Raw genomic sequence first — 19,025 nt, 5'->3', positions numbered from 1 at the left:
TGACTTCCTCAGAGCACACAAAAATTACGATAAGCATAGTGTTTCCCTAATAACTGGAAAAATCAACAAAAAAATCTCTCACCTTCCTGTGTACTTCAATGTGGGCACAGCACTTCCTGTAGCCAGCACATTCTCATCACAATAGCCACAACGTACCTATATGTGGGAACTTCAGAGTCTCTTCTTCTTACTTCTCCATATCGTATCCTGAATTACTAAGAACTCTCAACGTTCTGTAAAATGTTACAGTTCATCAGGTACTCAGAAGACTGAACAGCATCCCAAAGTTCTGCTTATAAGACTGATAACTCTCACTCTCCCTGGGGCAGAGGGTTTTCCCACACAATCAGTAACCACATCAATCTACAAGTGTCATCATCACCTATCACAATTCCAGGATCCACCAATAACATAGCCAACAAGTATATTGACTTACTATTAGTGGGAACCAATTAATTGTGACTATATATCAACTAGGTGTAATCTAACTCCTAATTGTTGTCATGCATATTGTAGAGATGTTACACCAGTGTTATGTTCTATCTCGCAAGGGCCTTTCACCACCATCAGAAATGGAATTCCAGCCCACGTCTAAGATGACCTTATCCACTTGGTCTACGTCTCGCAGGAAATGATCTTGTAGGGTGTTCAACTCCATCCAAGCAGTTGCGCTTCACAGTGGAGTGAGAGTTACAAATTTCGATATTATCGCAACAAACACAAAAAATTACTGAAAACTCCTTGTCGTTTGGGTAAAGAGACTGACAAAGCTGTAACAGACTGCTCAGACCTCATTTCTACAGTCACACCATGTGAGGAAAATGCACAAACATTCTGACGTCTTAAATGGACACTTCCCTTGCCATGACTTTTGTACATCCAGTTTATATATTAGATGTACGTAATTAAATGCAGATGATACCCTCTGGTTCGTGCTTGGGATAAATCTGCGTGACCCCATTACCAGCGTGTTGCATCACGTCAAGTGATAGGAAGTGATCAGTGTTTTAACTTGTGGATCAGTTATGTTTTATTAGAAATATAGTCTTTAAAAAAATGCAACACTTAAAGTTAAAATAACGTAAATATCTCTTAGATAACTATAGTTGTTATTACAGACCTAGCCAAAAAATACATAACTTCCTGACTTTCATAATTTCTTCAGAAATACAATTAGCTAACAAAGTTCAGTCAACATCATGATGCAAAACTCACCTTAATGCTAATATCATTAAAATAATGCAATTATGTGAGTATTATGGACTAAAGTTCAGGTCACATGAATGATACTAGTATCGATTGATTATCACTTTATAAACAATATTCTACGATAATTTTAGGTTCACTTCTGTCGCTGGAGAAGACGAAGTGCCACTACAGAGGTAAAGCGTATGACCCAGGCACACAAATTCAGCAAGAAATCAAATCCATATGCACGCCCAGCTGTGCATGTCTCGGTGATCTGGACGGCATTTTCAGGTTAGTACTGTTGCTTTTTTCATTCATATTATTTTGTATATTTCGTAAGTGAGAAAAAACGCAGCTTCAAGGCATAACTTTTACGTCACGTTTTTGCTCATTAACCTATGACGAAACTGAGTAACGACAAACTGAGTAAACAAGTGTGAGTGAAATTCGACTTCCTGCAGTACCTCATAGCAGAGAGGTTAGACAAAGTAAATGAAGAAACATAATTGCAACCAATGTGTTTCTAGTATGTGGTACAGTCTGAACGAGGAGACTGTCATAAAATAAGCGTTACAAGATAATGCATAAGACTATTATTATCGACGGACTTCTGGCTGCATGGTCATTATAGGATGACTATCTTTATCTAAGCCAGTAACAAGCAGGAAAGGACTGAAAGAAACTCGGAAGCTGTGTGTACTACCATGTACTAACATAGCATGTCGAGTCTTAAAACATATAAGAGGCAATGAAGATGATATTGTGCCTATATTCAGAATATACTGCACTTTAATATGAATTTAAATTGTGGAAATATTCTTGCGTAGATTGTAAGTGACGACTGATATTTACGCAGGAGTAAGATATCCAATAAAAAAAACTAAGTTTGGCTAAACTTTAGTTACACTAAACGGATACACTTTTTAGACAGGGAATACTATAACAGATCCAATTGATGCAATGGAACAGAATTCTTCTGTGCATGCTATACTCAACTAATAACAGTAGCGAAATCCATGCACTGTGTAACAGAAGTAAATATATGTGTGTGTGTGTGAAGATGACATACCTACCTGAAATCGGTTATGGACAAAACAAAACAGTCTGTTAATGACCATTAGCAGTGCATCATGTTACAAGAGAAAATGTTCATTTAGAACCTTAAAATAATTTTTTGTGTGTGTTACTCTCAACATTACAACACGAGAAATTTCATGAAAAACTGATGTTATGTAACATTAAAAGGATTTATATTCTGTATACAGTGATAACTGACAATGAGTTTTTTGTAATGAATATTTATTTCCGAACAACTTGGGAAAGTCACGGAATAATGCTACATTATGTTTAAGGAAGTTGCCTTGGCGTCTGATACAGAACTGTCCTTCAGTTGCAGCTTCTAAGACATATATGTGCGATATTCGAAAGGCTGGTCATTGTAATAGTCCACCAAACTGTCAATGATAATGGTACGACTTTGGCGAGACAGTATACGTAACAGTTTAATATACTTTCCATTGTTGCACTTGATTTCGGTTGAGAAATATGTAAGATAAAAGACGCAGATGTGGGGTGGTCAGAAGTAGTCTAAAAAGCTTGTAAAGGTGGTGCAGCGTCGGTTGTGCTGAGAAATAATTGTTGAGAAAAAATTCTCTACGTTGTGCGTCCGCAGCTCGTGGTCTAGTGGCTAGCGTTGCTGCCTCTGCACTACGGGGTCCCGGGTTCGATTCCCGGCCAGGTTGGGGATTTTCTCTGCCAGGGGACTAGGTGTTCGTGTTTGTCCTCATCATTTCATCCAGTCATCATCGTTCGTGACAGTGGCTCAATTGCACTGTGTAAAAAACTGGACTGTGAAAAAATTGGGACTTTGTACGGGCGCTGATGACCGTGCAGTTGAGCGCCCCATAAACCAAACATCATCATCATCATCATCTACGTTGTGCCATTTCCAAGTTAATTAGCATTGAAGTTAGGCACTCAGGCCGTTGCACACGCAAATCCAAGCGGCTCGCCATATACAATTAGTGTCAGTTGTTTTCATAACGTAGATGATAGCGCACTAGAATGTTCAGCCAGTAGCTCGAGTTCGATTCTTACTGTCATCCCACGTTCAGTTTTTGTATCACTCTCTTATTCAGTTTTAGGAAACCAAACGAAGGACACGTTTGGCGGCAACATTTCTGGCCGACCGCTTGGATTTGAACGCACAACGGCCTGATTGCCAACTTCAGTGATAATTAACTCAAAAACGGCGCAATGTAGCGGATTTTTTTTCTTAACAATTTTTTGTCAGCGCACCCTACCCTGCAAGATTATCAGACTGGTTCTGACCACTTGTGTGAATTGAGCGAAACTAGTTGTCTGTAAATAAATTATTATTATTATTGTTTACGTATGGGACCAATAGGACCACACGAGGTACAATCAGTCAATGTCGCTTTTGATGGTTGGCCTTCCTTTGTGTCCAAATTTGTTTCATCCTTTCAGAATGAAGTCTCTTTCTTTCATCAGATCACGGTGTTCCAGTCCGTTTTCTAATTGGCCTCAGACCAAATTCCCAGTCAAATATCTTTTCTCTGAATGTTTTTCTATCTTTAACGTCTGCCTGAGTTACACCGGCAACTCTAGGATCTTCCTTAATCGCTACGATCCATTTAATTGGCTCAGTTTTGGCCTTACTTCTATTTTCGTATAATTCTACTGTTTGTATTGTCAGCCTCGTGGGTGCCGTTCTTTTAATGGTCCCATAAAATTTAAGTCTTCATTTTCTTATGTCACCATGTATGTCTGTGTATTCTTCTTTTTCCTTATTTATTCTCAGCCTATAAGTTTCTCCATCGGTGATTTTAGGGCCTAATATTTTCTTTCTTTTGAATCCGGAAGTCATTTCTGAAAGTATTCGTATGGAGTGTAGCCATGTATGGAAGTGAAACATGGACGATAAATAGTTTGGACAAGAAGAGAATAGAAGCTTTCGAAATGTGGTGCTACAGAAGAATGCTGAAGATCAGATGGGTAGATCACATAACTAATGAGGAAGTATTGAATAGGATTGGGGAGAAGAGAAGTTTGTGGCACAACTTGACCAGAAGAAGGGATCGGTTGGTAGGACATGTTCTGAGGCATCAAGGGATCACCAATTTAGTATTGGAGGGCAGCGTGGAGGGTAAAAATCGTAGGGGGAGACCAAGAGATGAATACACTAAGCAGATTCAGAAGGATGAAGGTTGCAGTAGGTACTGGGAGATGAAAAAGCTTGCACAGGATAGAGTAGCATGGAGAGCTGCATCAAACCAGTCTCAGGACTGAAGACCACAACAACAACAACATACATTAATCATATTTCATGGATCCCATGGAGAAAAACCTCTGTAATATGGGAAGAAGTCAAGAACGTACTTTCTATTATAGTGCAATACAAACAAATGACTTAACGAATATCATGACACAATTGAAAGAAAATCAGCCCCCGGTCACTATTTTTAACAAATTAACCTGGTTTCGACACTGCAAGGAGAGTCTTCCTCAGAATTTAAATCAAAGAAGGTCTATATTCTACAACATGCTCACAGAATTATGACTAGAAACGTATTATAGAGTATAAGTACGGAATCGTCGTGACAGACAGGCAGTACTTATATGTCATTTATAAAATAATAAATATGCCAAAAGGGTATTAGTCACAAAAATATTAAAGATAAAGAAAACTGTGATGGCGAGCCACTAAGGGCTGCTCGTTACTTGCGTGGTGCAGGTTGCAAAACGGACTGAGGTGCCCGCGCTAACAAATGCGGCCAGGTGAACATGGCACTGCAACGAGTGCGCCATCTAGTAGCCGTAGATACAATTAGGTTACTTCACATTGAAATACAGGCAGAAATGATTATAAATAAAAAGCAATTGGTACATAATGGAGAGCAATGTTTGTTTGGTAGTAGCATACAACATAACATTTTGTCTACATCAAAACTTATAACAGTAAGATAAAACATGAAAACAGCATTATGAAAATGTAGATAGGACTGAATGACAACTTGTAGAAAGCAATATTGACGTGAAATGCAGCCCAGAAACATTTGATAATTGAAAAACATAGGAGTACCTTAGAAGGAAAGAAACATTTCGGCAATCTGCACAAGGAGACCCGAAGTCACATATCGAGTAACGGTTTATACCGTTGAAAAAAATTTTGTTACGTAGCTGTAGCTGTTCGTTAAGGATGAGGCTATCCTTTCGAGCAAAATGCTTGAAAATTTCTAATTCTTCTAGAATATCTAGTCTACGCCCTTTCTTTTCGGTGTGCAAAATGTTGCTGTCGCAGATGGCTTTAGGTGAATGACCTGTAATTAGAAGATGGTCGGCAAAAGACGAATTTTGGGGGCTAGTGTCATTTTTGCTAAGCAAGTGTTCTTTATGTCTGGTAGTGAAGACACGTCCTGTTTGTCCTATATAGTACGAGGAGCAAGCATCGCAGACAATTTTGTAGACACCAGAATTTTCTAAAGGGGAACGCATGGAATGTAAATTGTGAATGAAGTTTTGTTATCAAATTGTCATTAGTAGAAAAAGCAACGTTTCAATCGTATTTCTTTCGAAGAATGCGTTGGATCTGATTAGAGATAGACCCCACGAAAGGAATAGAGAAATTTTTTTTTTTTAGTTAGACTCGATAACAGAAGTGCCTAGCGTAGTACGTCTTTTAGCAGTTAAAAAGACGTCATCTAGTATGTTAGGTCTATACTCGTTGTTAACTGCTATTGCTTTAAGTAAATTGATTTCTTTGTTGAAGTTTTCTTTAGAATGTGGGATGGAAATGGCTCGATGAACAGCAGAATGAAAGAAGGCTTTTTTATGCGATTGTGGATGAGTAGAAGATGCAGGAACGATCTGGTCGGTATATGTTACTTTACGAAAAATATTGAAATAAATTTTGTTTGTTTCTATAGTAAGCGTGAATTCAAGAAAATTTAATTGATGGGCCTCATTTCAAATTCGATAGTGAAAGAAATTTTCTCATGAAGATCACTGAATAGGTTAAAGATACGATCAACGCCGTCAGCGGGTCCTTTGTAGATGATTAGAATATCATCAACGTATCTGGAATAAGAAAGAATGCCTAGTGACGCGACTGGAAAACAATTTAAAAAATTTTCTTCTAGGGATTTGATGAAAATATTAGCAAGGATACCAGCTAACGGATTTCCCATAGCGAGACCGTCGGATTGCTGGTACAAATGTCCATTAAATTCGAAATAATTGTACTTGACTACGACTGAGATGAGATTCAAGAAGTCTGTGATTTGTTCATCTGAAATATCTTTTTTGAACCGACGTAAATTTTTTTCTACAATTGTAACCGTTTCCTGTACAGGGACGTTAGTATAAACTAACTGTGTTCTGAACTGCCTTCTAAATCTTTCATTTTTTGGACAAAGGTGTGACTATTTGGGGCGCAAAAATTGTTCACAAAACCGAATGATTTTCTCAGAGTTTCATGTAGAAATTTGCTCACGTCATGGTTCAATGTGAAGTAGCCTGATTGTATCTACGGCTACTAGATGGCGCGCTCGCTGCAGTGCCATTTTCACCTAGCCGCATTTGTTAACGCGGGCACCTCAGTCCGTTTTGCAACCTGCACCACGCAAGTAATGAGCAGCCCTTAGTGGCTCGCCATCACAGTTTTCTTTATCTTTAATATTTTTGTGACTAATGTCCTTTTGATATATTTATTATTTTATAAATGACATATTAGTACTGCCAGTCTGTCACGACGATTCCGTACTTATACTCTATTACACGTTTTTAGTCTTAATTCTGTGACCATGTTATAGAATATAGACCATTCTTTGTTTAAATTCGGAGCAAGACACTCCTAGCAACAAGATGGCTTCCATCAACTCCTTCTCCCGGATGATGCCCTCTCTCCCTCCATTTATCCCTCCTATCAACTCTGATCCTCACTCCCCCTCCTTTCCTTTGTTCTTTTCCCGAGCTCCCTCTCCCCCCCTTCCATCCTCTTTTTTCCCCATCTCCCCTCTCTCTGCCACCTTCTCTCCCCTGAGTCCTTTTGCATTTCACTCCACTGCCTTTTCTCATTCACTCTCGCATCTGCCCTGCCCCTCTCCCCTCTTATGAGTCCTCTCCTTGGTTCCCCCTCCCCCCTTTCGTTTTTTCCTCTCCTCCCTCCTTGTTTTTCCCTCTCCTCCAGGTCCCCCCCACCCATCTGCCTTTGGCTCATGAGTGTCATCTTTGTGCTGCCATTTTCGTGCAGTGTTTTACAGTGTGTGTTCCATGTTGTGTCTTTTGGGAAGTGTTGCGAACGGCCATCATACTGTCGCTGGGTGTAATTTTTTTATCTCTTGCGATCAGAAACTAGAATGTCGCCATGTTTTTTTTTTTTTTTTTTTTATTGTGTGTCTACTATGTTACTTGTCTGATTCCTGTGTATTTTATTAACATTGCCAACCCCTTTGCTTTCTGTTTTAACTTTCCGCATTTTTCCGCCATTTTACACTTTAAGTCACCATTTTATCTCCTGTTTTTCTTGTTTCTTTTCTTCTTCCGTTTTTAAAAAAGTCTGTAGGCTGTAGAGCAGCGTACTAAGCTGCTGCCAGCCTGCCCCCTTTGGGGGGAATTGAAAATCAATAAAGAAAAAAAACTCCTAGCAATATCGAAACCAGGTTAATTTTTTAAAAATAGTGACTGAGGGCTGATTTTCTTCCAATTGTAACTATTCACGGTATCTGAACGAGCAGCCATGTACAAGATTTTGGAATATCATGATATTACAATGTTATTACATTGGAATCCAATACATTAATTCTGAGACTCCCTGTGGAGGTAATTTTCTTTAGACTGGAAGTACTTTAAATCATTCTGGAACTCGACTGCATTATCTACTACTTCTAAAGTTCACTGTCAGATTGTTGAGTAGCCATGTATCCGTACAATTTCCCAAATTGTACGCATTTTAAGCTCCGTGCAGTCTCTAAAACAACTTCCTACTTGTTCTCAACAACAGCAATCCACCTGAAAACAATTTTTGTAAGTATTTTATTGCAACTTTGCCTTTTGGTGATTAAAAAATTGGAAACGCTCAGAATGTAACTGCATGTGCAAATTAACTTGCGATGTGAATTTGCAATGACTCGTTCCACATCCATACGATCTATCGCGCAAAATGACCCATGGAATATGTTACTAATTAAATACACCTTTGGAGTTTTCTAAGTGTCTTTTCAGGAATGCTCCTGTGAAATTTAGACTACTATCTTAACAATAAAATTTAATACCTGAAACCTGAGCAAAGAATATGGTTTTGCAAATGTAATGCAGATACGGTAACCCATAATTTTTATGTTTTCACAGTGGAGAAGCTACGTTCCACTGTGCGCACATAGACTGCCCGGAATACTTCGGCTCTGATCCAGTGCATCCTGACTGCTTTAGGACGTATAGTGTAGACCAGTGCTGCTCCACTGGCCAATACTGTGGTGAGTCCAAACAGCAAAACTGAAACAAAATTTTCATTTTACATTTATTGCTTGTAATAACCAATCTGTTGTTGAATATATTAGATCTCATTAACAATATTGTGGCCCAGTTGAGCAATTTTTCAAAGATTTCTTTATTACAGGAACAGTGCACAGCATCCTGAGTTTTCAGTCGGAGTGCCCTACTCGTCTATCACATCTCCATAGGAAAACAGCAGGCTCCCGGTTATCCAAGTTAATGCGGACGCATGTCTGCACTGGCAACTCAAACACGACTATTCCAAAACACACACTTTTTTTACTGGGAACTGCTGTTTACTGATTTACAAAACACGCCATATGTCACAGTTGAAATACCACTACCTTACTTACGCGTTAATTACCGTAAACCGACAACGTGTATTCAGAATTGCGTTTAAAATAAACTGTATTTCGCATTACTTTCTTTCCATTCACTTTTGAGAAATAATCGTCATATTTATAACAGGGTTCTCGGGCATAGCGTCGGATAGCATTGTCAGCACTGCACGATACAGGATATCCATAAATGTTTATCCTGATAACAAAACAATGTAACTCTTTACTGTATACAGTAAATGAAAAGACGTTACATCAAATACGCCTGTACTCATTAAGTTTTGAACTAAACATCTAATACAGGTAATTCATTTGAACATTCAGGTCACTTCAACGTGTGTACCCCTGATAACACACAAACAAGCCAGTATTCAGTCTCTTGCCACAGGTTCTGCAACATGTCTGGTGTTATTGTGCCCAGGGCATCTCTCACGCATTGTTGCAATGTCCAAATACCAGGAACTGCCGTTCTTACAGCCAAAGAAAAAATCTGAGAGGGTAACGTCAGGTGACGTCGGCGGCATGGAATTGGCCCCTCTCCGGCCCTCTCCGCCAATCCACCTGTTGGGGAAGTCTCTAACGACTTGGGGATTTCCTGATCACCAGATCAGGACATTACTAAGCCACAAACACGAAAGATAATCTCTTCGGACAGCCACACGCCCTTCAAGAAATCATTGTTCTCATCCAAACATTCAGTATGTCCATTATAAGTTGTTCACTCTTAACGCGATCATCTGGCTGTGACAGCTACTATGCGCATAAAAGGTCCAAATTACTCACTTTCAAATTCTGAAAATGGCAGTGGTAAAATACAAAGAGCGAAAGCCTATTTACAATTTGTACAGAAACCAGATGGCAGTTATAAGAGTCGAGGGGCATGAAAGGGGAGCTGTCGTTAAGGAGGGAGAGAGACAGGGTTGTAGCCTATCCCTGAACTTATTCAATTGAGCAAGCAGTAAGGGAAGCAAAAGAAAAAATTTGGAGTGGGAATTAATATCTATGGAACGAAAATAAAAACACTGAGGTTATCCAAGGACATTTTAATTCTGTCAGAGACAGCAAAGGACCTGGAAGAGCAGCTGAACGGAATGGACTGTGTCTTGAAAGGAGGATATAACATGAACATCAACAAAAGCAAAATGAGGATAATGGAATATAATCGAATTCAATCAGGTGATGCTGAGGGAATTAGATTAGGAAATGAGACACTTAAAGTAGTAAATGATTTTGCTATTTGGGGAGCAAAATAACTGATGATGTTCGAAGTAGAGAGGATATAAAATGTAGACTGGCTATGGCAAGGAAAGCGATTCTGATGAAGAGAAATTTACTAACATCGATTATAGATTTAAGTGTCAGGAAGTCGTTTCTGAAACTATTTGTTTCTAGTGTAGCCACGTATGGAAGTGAAACATGGACGATAAATAGTTTGGAGAAGAAGATAAAAGAAGCTTTCGAAATGTGGTGCTACAGAAGAATGTTGAAGATTAGATGGGTAGATCACATAACTAATGAGGACGTACAGAATAGAACTGGGGAGAAGAGGAAGTTATGGCACAACTTGACTAGAAGAAGGGATCCGTTCGTAGGACACATTCTGAGGCATCAAGGGATTACCAATTTAGTACTAGAGGGTCTGCCCCTGCTTGCCCGTTACAGAAACGACCCCGTTCGGGAAAAACAGTTTCCAGCCATCTACTGATTATATTGGCAACTAGGGTTTTCTTTCCATAGTGGGACACAAATTTCCACTTCACAGTGGTCGGTGATTTGATTTGTGGTAGCTGAGTTTCCTCCTGGACGGGAGGCCACTTTTATGATACAGCTCAAAAAGCCCTCCTTGTGGCGAAAGTGTTGAATGACACACAGCTGTACAGAAACTTCATGGGTTCCCTAGTAGACAAGTAACAAAAAACGAACGTTACCATCAAAAATATAATTAATATTTAATCCTGAAATCAGGGTAAACATTTACGGACACCCTGTACTTCCGCGAGGCAGTTAGTCATCTCCAGCTGCCAGACCGCAGCAGCCAGCCACAGTCGCCCCTCGAGATGACGAGCAGCTGCATGGTGGAAATACTGTGCAGCTTGGACAATACAATCCGACGTTATGCCCGTTTTACGTTGGAAAAGCCCCAAGCAGAAAATGTGTCAATTTTTTAAAAACCTTCGTTATATGCAAATGAGTTTTGTCCTGCATACTATTTACTGCAGTTCAGTGCCTCTGTGTGTATGATAACGGTTTCATCGATTGCCGTGTCTTCGCTCTCTTCCTCTACAAAACACTCTTTCTTCATTATATTCGCGTCACTTACTAGCTCTAATCCTGGTTCATAGTGATCACTGTTTAGACACGCACACATATTTTCGTCATATACATCTCCACAATCAGAAATTTATATTCTTTGTTGTTGTGGTCTTCAGTCCGAAGACTCGTGTGTCAACTCACCATGCTACTCTGTCCTTTGCAAATTTATATTGTAAAAGATAATTTTCGTTCCAATTATGTTTTTCATTTTTTGAACTATCGCTAGACTATGCACAGGTAATCGGGAGTTTGCTGTACTCTCACTTTCCGTCTAATGATAAGTGCCGAGAGTGTATGATGTAATGCCAGTTATCTGCCGACCTTAGTACATAAAATACTGACTGTATATACAAGGTTGATAACTGACTTTAAAACACTTGACGTCGTCATATTAGTGGATTACACGATCTTAGTTTCCTACATAAAATTTATTTTGTACTGATTGCAAATCAGTATAGGAATGGCAGTTTCGACTCATCAGACAACCGTGTTCATATCGTTAAAACTTCTTTACAATGAGTAACTAAGGAAATAAAGTATAAGAAAATATCATGATACCAGAAATACTGTACATTTTATGATACTATTTTTAGGGAAGTATCAAACTTTTAAAAAGGAGCATCATAGAATGCACAGCACTTTTGATGACATAATATTTTCATATACTATGTTTTGTAAGCTACTCTCTGTAAAGAGGTTTTCATTACAGGACGATGACTGCCTGATCAATCGAAACAGATCATCCTTCTAAAATTTTCCGATAAGGACAAAGTAAATTTTATGTTGATAAATCACTCTGCAGGACTAGAATGTCTTTAGTTCGTAACCAGCATTTACTCGTACAGAATTTTTCATGGTGATACATATACAGGGGGAAGAAAAAATTGCTCCACTTGGAGATAGACATGCGATTCCTCATACAGATTCAACACAAAAGCTTGTCTAGCAAAATCAGCTCGGGTGCAATTTGAAAACAAATGTATGAAAACGAGGATTTGACAGCACTGTCACAAAGTGCAAGCAAATCGGAGTGTATAGAGGAATGCGTATCACTCGTTACTACCATACAAGCCGCCGTAGTTCACTGTGTACACTGCTGCACATCAAACCCACATCCACCATGAAGCTATGGATAGAATCTTCATGAGGTTTCTACTTTATGCCTTAGACGTCCGTGCCCTAGTTATTGTCATTTATAAGCAGGACATCATTTTGTCGTGGAGGTCCAATATTCTGGCCTCCATCTCCCCTGGGATTTTATTCACTAGATTTTTATATCTGGGTAGGAATGGTAGAGGCAGGTGTGTTGCGTAGGTCCAACAAAGTATGATCCAGCGAGTGGCGTAATGTTTGCCAGTGCAAGGCGGCTGCTTTGAATACCTGCTATAAAGCGAACGTTGCTCGTACGTGTACATTCTAGCTAGATGAGCTTAAGCCTGGATGTCAGATGTAAAGAATGGAATTACAGCACACAGAATAACGTGCAATCTAGTGTAACCTACCTATTGGGTTTTTTGTGCCTCGCTGGATACAGACAATGTTATTGTACCCACCGATATTTTCTATTGGAATTATTTATGTCATGAACGAAACAAAGTGGTCGTTTACATATGTAAGAAGGACAAGTTATGTCTTCATGTTTGAATAAAAGTAACAGTAGCAGAAATAAATACTCAGATACCGCACTGTGGATGTGTAAATTGGATACAATTTGATACTTTAACTGAAAATAACGTTTCACGCGAACACGATTTGAACATCGGTTAGTCTGCTTGTCCGTTCCCCATGGCATTCCCGTCTCTCACTGAGCTAATGTAACAGCTGCGGCACACTGCAGAGTTCATTCTACCTCTTGTTGGCCACGCTGTACGCAATTACAGCTTTCCAGAGCCACGTTTGTAAATCGCATTTCTATTAAACATGTTGAAGGCACTAGGTTTTCCTGGATACACTTTATCTTGAAATGGAATGAGGAATCGCTTGCCGACCGCCAAGGGTAGCATTTTCCCTTCCCCATGTATAGTTTTCTTAGTTTCTCAATGTCTGTCACAAGACTAATAGCGTTTACAAATATATTACTACATTTACCCACTTATATTGATAATTATATACCCTATAGCACTAGTCATTACAAGGAAATGTCCTTAACTATTTTTTTAATTTTGCCATCAACAGTATTTCAGGTAATAATTTTCTTTTTATTCCCTTACACGACATCACATTATATTTAAACTTTCAGCAAATTATGCACAGAAAATACAACTCTCTTATTACTAAACGTACCCAAGAACAATCTGTTAAAAAGCTTAATCTATACACAGGTAAACACTCTCTATTTCAAAGCTCTACTTCAGCTAATCCTATGTGAGTAAAAGCAGCTACATTATTACCTCGCATCAGCAAGAATTCTTAAAATTATAATATAACTGCAGTGCATTACTGATTTCCTTTCTCCCAATCTTACCGAAAATGTTGTTAGCTCTTGCTAAATCAAATCGGGACACAACCTGCTGGCAAAACTCTTTATTTTTCTCCGTAACTAGTTAACTTTGTACCTCTCTCAAATTTGTATACAGAAATAGTTATTTTTTGTATTCAGCAACTACTTTCCTTAAAACAAATCTTCTTACCGTAATACTGCGCAGAAGATAACTAATGCTATCTCCATGTTTGGCATATAATACAATTAGGAACACTGATTTCACTACACCGATATAAACAATTAAGCATGCATCTGTTGCTCAGTGCCATCTCTATAAACTGATTAAAATTAACTTAATGTTAAAGAGTTATGTGGCTTCCACAATTCACTTTACTTTATTTAGCATTATGATATTCTGGGTGTCATACATATCCTCTCAGATCTCTATCTCCATGTAATATTATTAACTGCAGACTTCTTTTAATAGACACAGTCAAAAGTAGCTATGACATCTATGGATGTGCCTACATACTTACATAACAAATAAAACATAAATTGCATGTGTTCTAACTATTTTTATCATTGCCACTACCATCTCACAACGAGGCCATTACAGAGATAGCATGAGAATGCTCAGGGACTCACCAATGTGTTAAAACGCTCACGAATTTTAATACTATATCTCTGCCCATCCTTAATACCTCCAATGCTGGTCGCACCTGAACCAATGCTATTAAACCCTGTAACTTATCTACATAGTCCATCCTGGTAGTGCCTCCTTAAGTAGTCAATAATACTTACTGATTCAACATTGTGTGTCATATGCTTTGAATGCATTTAACATCTTACTGGCAACTTAATACTCATAAGATTTCACACTCTCAGTTTAAATTTTCGTATACTACTGTCACATTTGCTGGGTCACCACATGAGCGGCACTCTTTCTGAGAATGATAAGCATTGTTATTTTTCAGCATTCCCTGTCACACAGTCCTATAACGTTCCTACTTTCTTCTTCACAGGAAACGATTGGAACCACTTCACTGGTTTATGCCTTTTCTCTACTTGAACACGCTTATAACGTTTTGCACTTGTCATCTGATTAAGTTTGTATGACTTAACATGCTTGTTAGCACACTGTGTCCTTAACTGTTCTCTCCCAGTCCCATTTTACTTTGACTGAACCCTCTTCTGTATTTTCACTCTGAGGTTTTCCTTGTCATATCCAAATAATCTTATATTTAACCATGATAAAATATTTAGTGCACCTCTGCTATATATTATATTTTCTAATGTTTTTAAATCCATCATCTTAGAGGCCTTTCCCACTTGCAACAGTCTGCATTTATGGATATTCTGGATACTGTAAAGACCTTTGTATCCCCTGTAACCATATCTGATTAGTTTTATACTAATTCCTTTTCCCAAAAATCTGCCCATTACCTCTTCCAACATCTCTTCATGCTCGTCCTATGCTCTACCAATAGTCATAACATCACCTACATACATGAAAAGCTTTTGCAACAAATGTCAGGCCAAAGTATGGTCCAGAGCCCCCATAAACACACTTACTGACACATTCAGACTGAATGGTACAATGATAGACAGATGCAATCAGCTGGTGATGGTAAAAGCTGTAGCAGGTCTAGACTTTGAATGTAATGGAATTTGCCAACAGACAGCGGTCAGGTCCATTCAGCTTATGTATTTCATTCCTTCTAATAATCAGAACTGATCTACCTCTTTCCTCTTCTATATACTGGTTAATTGTGGGTCCACCAAGATCAGCTGTACTTTGTAAGGTTTTTTTCACCACTAGGAGAGGATTGTTGTAGGAACTACCAAGAATTTGTTTACTCCTTGTACTAACATCTCACTAATATCCTTGTTAGTGGGTTATTTTAGTCCAGTAGGCATTGTGTAAGGCTTCACAAAGAAATGGTTTGCCTCTTTAAGTTTTAATTGATACTCATAATCCTGAATAGTCTCAGTTTGATCTGAGAGTACTCTCTTATGTCACTCATGTTATGTCCAATAACTCCTCCATTTTTTACTATGTATGAGTTCACTATGGGTTGAACATTCTCAGCTAATTCCAGCCAAGTTCATTACCGTCTATCTCTATACCCTTATGTGCTGAAGTTCTTCCTAGAGCTGCCACTTCATTGGTGTTTGAGAAAATCACCAACTAGTTTTTTCCCAGTTCTACACTCATCCTACTTCCAGTGAATGGAATTTCAATTACCTGACCTGGATTTGGCAGAATAAACTTTTTATGGGCAAAATCCAATACTGTCCCGTATTTTTCTGACCAATCCACCCCATTTAGCAATGGTATGTTTAAGTTAAGAGAAACTAAGAATCTCTGATCACACTTCAATGGTTCAACTAGGATGGATAATAATACCTCCTCATTTATAGGTTTTCCCTGAACACCAGTGATTCCAACCACATTTACTCCCTTCTATGGTGTGTTGGATGCTTCCCTCTAATCTTCAGTTTCTCAAAAACACTCCTTACTTACAACACTAATAGCACCACCTCAGTCTAAAAAATTTTTCACAGTCTGTTAACCCACTTTTCTATTATTATTGGCATCATAGTTTCATTTACTGGACAAACTTCTCCTTCTAATAATTCCTGTCTTGATTGCCATTCTTGATCTAAAGTCTGGATTCCAAACATTTTGGGCCTATAGTTCATAACTCTTGGTCCCACATAATGATATCTCCAAAAGGACCTTCTTCGTTTTCCTCATCTTCAGTTATTGGAGTCACAATTTGCTGCTAATTGTAGGACAGATTACGAGGGTTCTGACCTTGAGATTAGTCTGTCACCTCGTTTCTGCCTCGCTTTTTGAATTTCCCCAATAATCTGAAAACATATTTCGATTTCACTGGCCCATCTTCTTCTTCTTTCTCATAGAGAGTGTGTAAGTTCCCTAAATAATACAACTGTGCATTCATTTTAGTACATCTGTTCGCAAGTACCTAGGAGTGTGTGGAGACAGCCAGGTGACAAGTCAATATGTGAATCAGCTGTTCTTCATCTGCCAGTTTATATAGGAATTTCACCCTATCTATACGCAACTTGAAGCAACGTTTGTATCCTCTCCATTTTCTCTCGTCGGGTTTAGGATCTGAAAGTTCCAGAGCAGTTTCTCCTGGTCTCCTGTATTTCAATACTCCACTTTGAACAATCTGAAATATTCTCTCAAGTCAGTAAAATCCTTCATATTCAGTATTTCCCATATTGTGCACCATCTTTAAATTTATCCATCTAAAACTCAATCTTTTTATGAACGCTCCATGAAGACGATAATACCCCTTCAAATGACTTTAAAAAAACTGGATTTACTCCATTCCCTGGTTTAAAGGACAGAATCTTTTCCAACCATCCTGTCCCACTCTCAAATCTTCACTGTTCCAAAAATTCAGCGATTGAACTGGGGATTGTGTCTTCCCTTCTGTCATCTCTTTTACCTGAAACTTCTCATTAGTGCTTTGCATGCTACAACGGGGGCTGCCACCATGATTGCCCCCTGGCCCCTTCATGGGCACGCTCTCTACAGATGACTAGTCTGTCTTTCCCAATATTCCTTTTCTAAAAATATAGCTTTCCAACTGCCTATATCCTTTCCTGTGCTCCTGTGATAGCTATGGACTCTTAACATAAAAACACATAGTTTCTAGATCACTCTTATCGCTTTCCTGTTGTAATTTTATAATATCTGCTTTCCCCAGTAAGTCATCTAGGGTATCCCTTAGTCATTCAATGCTTTCCTCTTGTAGTTGAACATGATCAGCCTTAAAAATAGTCCAGTGATGCATTGATCTCTTCCCTAAGATTCTGGAACTTATCATCCACACATTGTTGGGTCTCCTTAAGCTTCTCTTCAAGATTTGGACTAGACATAATCTGTAAAGTTAGGAGAAGTTTTCAAGGGACTTCTGCAACCGATGTTAATGTATGCTTGGCAGGGAAGGGGGAAGAAGGCTGTTATATATGCCTCGTGGCGGCAGTGTACAGAAGGTCGAGCTGTCAGGATTTGATAGTGGGCATCCAGGGCTGCCGTTAAATGACAAAACAGGAAATTAAGTAACATGAACAGGATATATTTCAATATACGGAGTACAAAGAGCGCGCCTAGGGTCGGAAGTTATCAGGTTTAGACCAGTGTATGAGGTCGAATAATTAATTAAAATGGGCAACGGAAGGGGAAGCGGTTCATGTCAACTTACGTTGGTGGCTGGTCGCGAAAGGCAGAGCCAGAGGCTCTGCCTTCCAAGAAGACGTCTGTTCTCCTCGAGGTCTGGATTACAAGAGAGAGGAGCAAGTGTGTTCTGCTCCGCAGGACGCTCCGGCGTCCACACACGTGATCGGTATCCTGCTCACGCTATTGGCTAAAATCGATGGCGTGAATTCGCTAGCAGTTGCACCAGAGGGCTCAGGACGTCTCCTGTCAGCAGCTTGAACTTGACAGAGCCGCCTCGGTTTTGAAAGGCAAGCAACTTGGGTCACGTAGACATGGCGTGAATTACTCTGGGAGAAAACTTGTAAAGATTCCACTGGGCCTTCGAAATAAATTTCTTAAACCAATTCCCTAAAATATTCCTTGACTGGCTGCCACCCTGTACAAATCTTAAAATTACTAAGCTCTTCAGCTAATTTATTTATTATCTTATTCACTATATCCTTTTCTTGTTTGGTTTCATTAATATGAGTGTCCAATCTTGCGATGTTGTTATCTATTTTTCTCACATGCTCACTTCTAAATTTTTTTATTTGCATTTTAATAGCTTACTTCTCTAACTGCAGTTCATGAATACGAAGGTTTAATTGTTCACTTACATTCGATATTTCTTTTATAAACTCGTTCCTAATATTGTGCCCAATATTTTCTAATTTTTCTTCCATTTCTCTTACTCAGTTATCATTACTTAGAGCTAGGCTATCACTACCTCTTTTAAACTATGGTCCATGTTAGCATCATTAACTTCTCGTTCATTTCTTTGAGTCTAGTATTCAGTTCAGCATTACTTACTGCTAAGCTATCATTTATTTCTATTAGACTACTATCCAGTTTAGCTTCATGTAAAGCTAAACTAAGCTGCTGTCGATCATTTACAAGAAATTCATTGATTGTTCTGTAGATACTCAACCTAGAGATCGCGCTTAACTGCAGTATTTTTACAAGCTATCCACTTGGCTAGTCGCAATATCTTTATTTCCTAAAAAAAAATACTTACTTA

General features: G+C 38.8%; 1 protein-coding gene across 1 annotated transcript in view; it reads left to right on the top strand.

Moving 5' to 3' along the window:
• LOC124776726 overlaps positions 1 to 19,025 on the top strand; it is a 133,404-nt gene that overhangs the window by 76,839 nt on the left and 37,540 nt on the right. Inside the window, exons 3-4 of the mRNA XM_047251845.1 lie at positions 1,341 to 1,479; positions 8,557 to 8,681. Coding sequence (XP_047107801.1) covers positions 1,341 to 1,479; positions 8,557 to 8,681 — 264 coding nt within the window. The remainder of the gene's footprint in view (positions 1 to 1,340; positions 1,480 to 8,556; positions 8,682 to 19,025) is intronic.

This window comes from Schistocerca piceifrons, chromosome 2 (assembly GCF_021461385.2).
Source record: "Schistocerca piceifrons isolate TAMUIC-IGC-003096 chromosome 2, iqSchPice1.1, whole genome shotgun sequence".
In the NCBI taxonomy this organism is placed as follows: Eukaryota; Metazoa; Arthropoda; class Insecta; order Orthoptera; family Acrididae; genus Schistocerca; species Schistocerca piceifrons.
Note: the sequence above shows the minus strand (reverse complement) of the source record. Positions and strands in the feature narration are given on the sequence as shown.